General features: G+C 45.4%; 1 protein-coding gene across 1 annotated transcript; it reads right to left on the reverse strand.

The window, feature by feature from the left end:
• Positions 1 to 5,986: 5,986 nt before the first annotated feature.
• On the reverse strand, positions 5,987 to 6,895 carry cdk5r1b (cyclin dependent kinase 5, regulatory subunit 1b (p35)). The gene has a single exon (XM_070851911.1). The coding sequence runs from the start codon at positions 6,893 to 6,895 to the stop codon at positions 5,987 to 5,989; it is 909 nt and encodes a 302-aa protein (XP_070708012.1).
• Between the last annotated feature and the right edge of the window lie 1,763 nt (positions 6,896 to 8,658).

The following is an 8,658-nucleotide window of genomic DNA, read 5'->3' on the forward strand; positions in this document are numbered from 1 at the left end:
GCGGCGTTAATAGGCGGTTTTCAAAGGAGCTCAGGCTGCCTGTGTGTGTGTGTGTGTGTGTGTGTGTGTGTGTGTGTGTGTGTGTGTGTGTGTGTGTGGACTGTAACTCTGCAGCTCTCTGTATCCTTCAGCACAGTAATCTCCCACAGGGCCTCTCCTCCTCTCTGCTCTGCTATTCACCACTCATCATTAGGATGGGCTCCATGTCACTTCTCACTTCAGCGCTCCTCTCTTCACTTTCTTAAGGCGAAAGGGGGATTGCCGAACAAAACCTCGCTTGGCCTCTCCACTCCCTCCGCTTTTCTTTCCCTCTCTCCACCCCTCCCTTCATCCCTCCTTACTTTTTTCCGCTTACCTTCCTCTGTCAGATCACTCCTCTCCTCTGACTGTACCATCCTGCGGGCCAGTGAAGGCTTTCCTATTATTTTTTTTTCTTCTCCTTCCGCCATCCTGTGCTCAGGAGGTGTGGAAATAAAAGGGAAACTACACCAGCAGCAAGGCATGTCAAACAATAAAGGGTGTCATGCAGCAGAGAAAAGAAAAACAAGACAGTTGAGTATATTAACGTGAAATATAAATACTGTTAAATAAGGATGGTTTCATTCTATATCTTAATTACTCTCTACACCAGCCATGAAAAGACCAAAACCACCAATGTGTTCGTCACTCTCTCAGTAGTTTCTGACTTGTCTGTCCCGTCTGTGGCACCACGTAGCAGCACATTTGTTCCCGGCGAAGACGTAAAAAGTAGTATTGTAGTAGAACGTCACCAGATTTCTCCTCTAATGATTTGTTTCTGGTGCAAACCCCAGTCAGCAAACATCACTAATCCCATTGATTCTCAGCTTTACCGCCAGGGAGAAACTGACACACCTTTCCTGCTTACATGTACTTTTATAAATGGGTGTAAAAGAATGCCAAATATGAATGTTAATACGTGGAGACTTGTGCCATTGTGTTCTCCCCTTTATTGTTCTCTGTAGTACATTTGACTCTTATTATCAAGCCCGTCCATGTTAGCCAAAGGGTAACAAATTCCATTTTCTTTTCCATAATTTATTCCATGCTCTGTGGCTTTGAACAAAATCTGTATGAATACACCATTCATTCGACATGTGCCTAATTTTATATTAAGTTTATGTTTTGCATATTTGGGATTATATACCATAAATATTCTGTCAAGTCTAAAGGGAACTTAAACCTTTTAATACTATTTTTGTGCAAATGTACTCTGTATAAATCCAGATTATGCATTCCATGATGTTCCATAATGAAAAATATTTCATTTATCATTTTAATAAATTTATTTGCTTCCATGGCTGCTTCTCTTAGTCGTTTTCTAAGCTTGTGTACTAGTTGTTTCATGTGTGTTTATGTGACCAGATCAAACTGTTAGTTTGGATGTCACGCTAAGACTGATGTTCTGTTGACTCAAATGTTTCTCCAGGCCAGCCGTGGTCCGTAATGTGGTAATAGCTGGGCAGGGCTCAACGTTAATCCATCCTCTAACAGCTGTTTCACTGGGTGACGACGTCGCGACGGCTAAAACCTCTGCAGTCGGCATGACAACGCCGCTTCCAGCTGCCACTGTGTCAGCCATCACCAGCTACCTCAGCGGGGGTTTATAATCCACCGGCTGATGGATGACTATCTGCTGCTTTTCTCCCCAAGGGCAGTGACTTAGTAAGACAGGACTGACTGACCTGGTGGTTAAATAAATAGGAATTAATGGACAGAGAGTGATGCACGATGAGTGAACTGACCCAAACTAATCTCCATGTAGGAGGCTCTCAGTATATTTGATACAGCATTGATTCCCAAGCAGGGGTATAACAGGGGACATACTTCTGCAGCTGTCAGAGGGTTTATAATCCATGTTTGTGTTTACGAGGACACATATGATTGTAGATTGCTGTCAGTGTCCAACCAACCAATAAACTACCATCTATACTAGAAGGCCACCTGCACAGGACAGGCCTCCCTCCGACCTGAGACGTTTGTAAGAGGAACACCACATGCTGCGAGTGACTGATTCTGATAAACATCCACAGTTGCCAGATAAAAGTCCCTCGATTGAAAACATTATATAGCGTCAGAGACCAACAGGTAGTCCTACTCTGTCCTCCCTCTGTCACTGCTCCTGTGTTTTCCTGGACGTCTCTGGAGTTTTTCCAAATGCAAATTGAGGATCTAAGGGTAGAGGGTGTCGTGTTTTGTACTGTGCACTGGTGTATGGCTTTGGGCTCTTTAATTAAAATTAGCTTGACTTGATTTGACAGGTCTCAGCCCCTAACTGGGCACCAGAGCAGCTGGCTACACACATTAACACCTCCAGTCACATCTGGACATCTGGAGACAACAGGAAATTGCAATCCGACTTTTTTCCACAAATAATGGGAGTAATTTGGGGTTCAATGTCGTTGCCCAAGGACACTGTGACATGTGGAGGTGGAGACTGAACCTCCAACCTTACGATTAATAGCAGACACGTAGAATTACAGCTGTTTTGTTCAGATTATTTATTATTGTGATCCAAGGCAGAACCACAGACTGGATCCCCAGATTCCTTCACACATTGCCAGTCCCTCGTTATTACCGCTGACGTGCCTTTGAGCAAAGCCCCTAAACTCAGTTCCCAGGTGTGTGTCGTGGCTGATGTTCCTCAGTGTAGCCTCGCTGTTTTTTAAATAGTTGTTTTATGTCACATCTTGTGTTTGCAAAGTGCAGGTTTAGACTGAATGAGTCCACAGCCGGGGGCACAAAAAGACAAGTGGCCGTCTTGAACGATCAGTGCATTTTATTTTTCCATCACAGTACAAAAATAAATTAAAATAAGCAGAAACTAACTGGAAAAAAAAAAAGTTTGAATTACAGCAACAGCTTTTTAGTCTTTTTCAAAAAAGAAAAAAAAAAAAACTTGTATTGAATGGCATTGACACCCCTCCCTCACCCCACGAGAGAAAACCAAGTCCAGTTACCAGTGTGGTTGGTTTATGCTCCATGTCCATAAGAAAACATGTCACACATTCTTCTGTACAAAGAAAACGCTGCCAGTCACACACACACTCGCGCACACACACACACACACACACACACATGCAGCCATCGAATGCCTCTCATTTTGAAGTTTTTAATCACTGCTTCGTTTTTTTTATCTACAAAGTACGCAACGAGATACAGAAAAGAATTTGACAGAAACCTTTAACTATCACTTGAGTCTTTTTTCATATTTTATAAGCTTTTGAAAGTATTTTCTCAAACAACTACTCGATGATGCAGAAGTGGAAAAAATGGCACATTTCAAGTGAGTCGGGGAGAGTGGACGGAGAGGAAAAAAAATTGGTGGTCTCTTTTTGAGGCCCTTTACTCCGATGCCCTGCTTTGTCCTGCCAGAGCAGAAGCCCATCCAAAGTGAGCGTCCCCCTATTGTGCCGGTGCAAACACTCCAGATGAAGTTTCTCTCACTGCTCTAACCCCACATGGCAGCCACACAGCAGAGGAGGCCACAGGCTGTGACCGTCAGAGCTGCTCATGTTCTCTGATACACACTAACACAGCTTTCCATTCTCCGGAAACAACAGAAGCCTGACCTGTCTGTTATGCTTTTTTTAGGTAGATTTTCACGACACTGAAACAGAGCGTGCACAGTTTCTGTGTTGAGATGAGATGTGAACACTTGTAAAAAAAAAAAAAAACGTTCTCATACATTTCTGGATGGAAATACTGTAGCTCCTCCAGTGATCGCAGTTGTTTTGGAGATGCAGTTTCTTGTGAAACCAAAAAATAACTCAACTGTTTTGCATGCTTTCTGTTTCGGCTGTCACGTCGTTGCCGCAGCACACTCCAGCATGGCGTTTTAGTCGAGTGGTTTCTGTGATTGAAAATGTGATTATTCCTGTGGAAATGGCCTCATATCCTACAGCTCCTCTGTAAATGTGATGCCGCCTCACGTTTGATTTACTCAGAGGTGATGCTGATGGATTATCCTCAAGGTGAGCTGTGCTTTTCTGTGGTGATGCCGAACAAGTGTCATTTGAATAATTTATTCCCCTGGAAAAATGTGTGTGCTTTGTCTCTCTGATATGTGGGACTGCAGGTTGGGTTAGCTCCTCACGCAGGCCAGTGTTGCAGGGCAAAGCGATGTTTTCAGGGCATTTTCTAAAGTCTAAGGTCAAGGTGTTCTTGATGGTGTCACTTTGGTGATGGTCAGATTAAACATCGGTTTTGATTTAAGGGCTTTTGGATTAGATATTCATCAATAAATTCCTGCAACATTCATTTGCATAATCCAGATCAATCTTCATTCCCACCAAAGATAAGCGCACCTGCCATACCAGCAAACCCCCTCTCCATGTCATCCCCTTTTCAAAGTCTCTCCTCTTTCATTTACAATAAATGTGCCTAAATAAATACGTAAATGGCAATAAATTAGGTGTCAGTAAGTAGCTATTAGTAGATGAAAATCCACCCCCAGTATTCAACAGCTGGACAAACAGTACAGTATTTGTGTTCTCAGACCTGTGGGATTTTCATTGAAGATATGGCACTGTTTTAACATTTTCTATGCTGAATCAAAAGCACAAACTCAAACATCATTCCAAAGTGGTTGCAACACAACCTATTGACAAGTACAAAAAGAATTTCCCTGGTAAACAAATAGCCTATTTTAGCAAGCATAGCTAAAAAAAACTAGTGTCACTTTGTTCACAGCATTCTCTAATGCAGATGCAGTTGGTTTACAAATAAGTAAAAAGAAGAGAAGTAATAATTGCTCCTGCCTTCCCGGAAACTCTGTAAAATTGCATGGCACACGTGCAAAACATTACATTTCTAAGTAAAAAAAGAAAAAAATGAAAGAAAACTTGTTCCAGAAAAGCAATAAATAAGCCGCCATAGGTGTAAGCCTCTGGGGAGTAAAACATCCATTAACTTGTTCTTTTATTTTTTTCTAGATGAAAATAAAGTGGGTGTTTCTGAACACACACGGTATGACCACTCATCACCGGCCATACATCCTCAGGCTGTTGTCTTCTTATCAAAAGTCCCACAATGCAACGGTTGCTTATTGTCCATCCAGTGTTCCTTTGTACAGTACAGGTCCCGTTGTAGAGCCACAAACAGAAACCCACAAAAATATGGATCCAGCATTGACGGCCCCTGCTGTTCTTTCAGATATGCATTGCAGCGGGAAAAAAAAAAAGTCCAGTCGTATCCACATTAATGGAGGGAACGTTGTGTTGGCATTCCAAAGAGCCAAGGTTTGCAGCCAGGGATGCCTGTTCATCCGTGATGCATGAAGAAAGCCTGTCAGGCGATGGCCCTCACCCTCCTGCAGTAGGCAGTGCACACCACATCGTCAAACAGTCAGAAGGTCACTGGTCGGCTGCTGCAGCCTCAGTCCTGTCCACATTCATTGCTGTAGAAGTATGCTTCATGTTCTACTTTTTTCTGTCTTTTTTGTCTAAATTGTTTTGTTTTTTTGTTTTGTTTTTTTTTTTTTTACATTTTCAGTATTTCATATAGATATATATTTGTTTGTTAGCAAAGGATTTACCCAAGTCTGGCATTTTTTGTTTATATATCATTGTCAAAAAAGCTTTCATTCTCAGGTTTACAGAAAATCCATCCTGTGTCAGTTTGAAAATAGAATGTGGCCTTGATAATTACACGTCTCTAAGAGGCAAAATAAAAAGAGTGCTCTTACTTTTACGCCCCATTTTTCGGTGATTATTGCAACTCCCTCGAATGCAATGAAAACAACTGACATCTGTGAAAATCACTGAGACCCTCCAGGGTTGAAGATTCTGTCTTACTACATACAAAGCTGTTATGAATGTCAAATACTTCCTAATTGGCCCAGTCCCTCTGCAGTTTGGACAATAATAAATAAATGGCAACACGAATCATCTCTCAAACCTGTCAAAATGCCAGACCGGAGTATGCCCCTCCTCCCCTCGCCCCTCTGCTCCCCCCCCCCAGCATCCCCTCACCGGTCCAGGCCGATGAGCAGGCGGCTCCTCTCCTCCTCCTTCTGGCTCTCGTTCTTCAGGTCGGCGAACACCTGAGTGAAGTAGTGCGGGTCGGAGTTGATCTGGAGCATCTTAGCGCTCATCAGGTTGATGATGGACAGGCAGCGGTCCCAGAAGGTCTCCTTGGAGCTCTCCACTAAGAAGGGCTTCAGAGGGTAGGAGATCTCGTTGCCCATGTAGGAGTAAGACAGGTAGAGGCAGGTGAGCAGCACGGCCTGCAGCTCGTGCTCCGTGGCCACCTCGGAGGAGACCACGTCACGGCACAGCATGTAGACAAAGACCACGTTTGCAGGGGTGATGAATCCCTGGTCCTGCCAGCCCTGGAGCAGCAGGGAGCGGTCCACGCTGCGCAGCCACAGCACTGGGTCAGTGGGTGACAGGTGTTTAAGCCGGTAACAACGCCGGCACAGAAACTCCCCAAGGCAGCGCAGCAGCTCACTGGTGGAGGCCTGGACAATCACTCTCTTTGGGGTCCCGGGGGCCACATTGGAGTTGGCCAGAGGGGCCTTCTTGACAGACGAGGCTGTGTTGTTGGAGCTCTTGGTGAGAGCTGGAGTGCTCTGGTCCTGGGTGAAGGTGGACAGGTTGGCGCATGACTGCGACTTCTTCAGGTTTTCATTGTTCAGGTGGGTGACATTGTTCTGGTAGGTGCCGTTGGGCTGCACCTTCTTGGAGCCTTTCTTCTTGGCCGACACTGCTACAATCCGCTTCCACGGGAGCACATTGATGAGCGAATGGCGCTTCAGGTTCTTGTCTTTGGCGTTCTTGCTGTTCTGGACGGCCGTGTAGTGGCCCACAGTGGCCGGCCCATCCTCGAAGAGAGCCGCCTTTCGGTAGCTAGGTGACAAAGACAGCACGGTTCCCATGGTGACTGCGGGGAGGCGTCCAGGAGCTGTAGCCTCACTGGGTCAGAAGAGCGGCTGCCAGGGGAGATCCTGAGGGTCTCAAAGCCTCAACGCTTGTGGGAGCTGGGAGTCCCGGGCTACAGGCTGCCGCTGGGCATCTAAAGCCGAGGAGGAAATTGTCCTGTGAGCTGCTCTCTGACGGGATAACGATCACCTCAGCTGAAACAGCCTCTGTTGTATTTCAGCTCTCTGTCAGTTTCTCCAGATGGCCACTGCTGGAAGCAGAAAAGATCAATTATCAGAAAAATAACCGGTGAAACATCAATTAATTCAAGGAGGTTTACAAACAGCAACCAAAATGAATCTGATCTCATATCAGATCAAAGATGATCCATCTTGCATCAGATAATTCCTCAGTTATCAGCTCTGTATTGTAGATGTGTGCCTGAGCGGCTCATCCGACAGAACCTCAGGCTTATTAGCAGCATTGATTTGACTCAGTAAGTGGGGGAATGGATCGGCCTATAGCTTCTACTGATTAATTCAAACAGCACAGGTCCCTCCTTGCTGCGAATGATGGGTGCAACGAGCAGGAGAATCATCCAAACATCATAAACCTCTTAGTGTGAAATTGTGCTGCAGCTTGTGTTCATCAGCAGAGAAGAAAAAAAATAACAGCACGGGGGATTTCTGCATGTGGATCCTATAGGATGAAAATCATAAACATTTTATGATATGAGAGATCCATATTTTATGGGCAATGGCCGACGAGTGAGCCACGCGCCACCCCTCTCACTAAAATGGAAGACAGAAACGTAAACACCTTAATAACAGGTGAAGGTCGCGTTTGATGCAAATAGGATTGGGCATCTTAGCGCACAAATCCAAGGTCACATCACTGACCTCCATCAGAAACGAGATAAACAAAGAAAGATGCACGAGTCCTTCTTTGCACGACACATTTTCCTCCTCTCTGCAGCAGCTCTGCTCACGAAACGGACGCACACGGATCGGACTCTGCTCACTTGCGCAGCATCCAAGCTGCTCCACGCTTCATTCCTTCGCCCTGTTTACGAGCTGGTGGCTGATTGCGGAGAGATTCCGAAACACCAGCTTTCATCGCCACCTCGCTGGGCTGGAATGAGTGGATCCAGCGGGCTTGTCGCCGTGTGGGCTGCTCGGGCTGCTCTCCACGGTGCTGAAGCTGAGCGTCTGCGTCGAAATGATCATGCTGGCCACGATAGGCGGTGGCTTCAAAATGAAGATAACCCTCATATATCCCCCCCCCTGTTCGTTAATATCTCACACTATGAGGGTGGTTTGGGCTTTCTCTGACTCCACATCCCGATTTCTGTGAGTTTATCGCCATATTTTCCTGATAAGATATAGCTGCGCATCACCTGTTTTTTTTTTTTCTTCATATAATGGATCCACAAATCTAAACTCCTACACTCTCAGCAAGAATATGCTCCAGAATTAAAACACACTTACCAGATCTCCTGCTCAGTGAGAATATAATTGCGCCGCAACGATGATGCTCCGCGTCTCGAGCCTGTTTTGCCCCTACAAGGCGTGATTTAAACATAAAACCATCTCGGAGAAGAGAAATGCGACAAAGGAAATAATCCGAGCCGATGCAAAAAAATAAAAAAATAGAGCGCAAGCGGTGGATGAACACGCCTGGTGTCGGTGCGCAGACGATGGTGGGCAGTTGTGGAATGGATGCTTGGATGAAGGTGCTCCTGGTCCTCCTGGCCGTGAGATGCGGATGCTGCGAGGGCTGA

The sequence above is a fragment of the Pempheris klunzingeri genome, chromosome 20, assembly GCF_042242105.1.
Source record: "Pempheris klunzingeri isolate RE-2024b chromosome 20, fPemKlu1.hap1, whole genome shotgun sequence".
NCBI lineage: Eukaryota > Metazoa > Chordata > Actinopteri > Acropomatiformes > Pempheridae > Pempheris > Pempheris klunzingeri.

What these genes read in the sequence shown, in the direction of transcription:
- cdk5r1b (XM_070851911.1), bottom strand. Translation starts at nt 6,895, where the DNA reads ATGGGAACCGTGCTGTCTTTGTCACCTAGCTACCGAAAGGCGGCTCTC.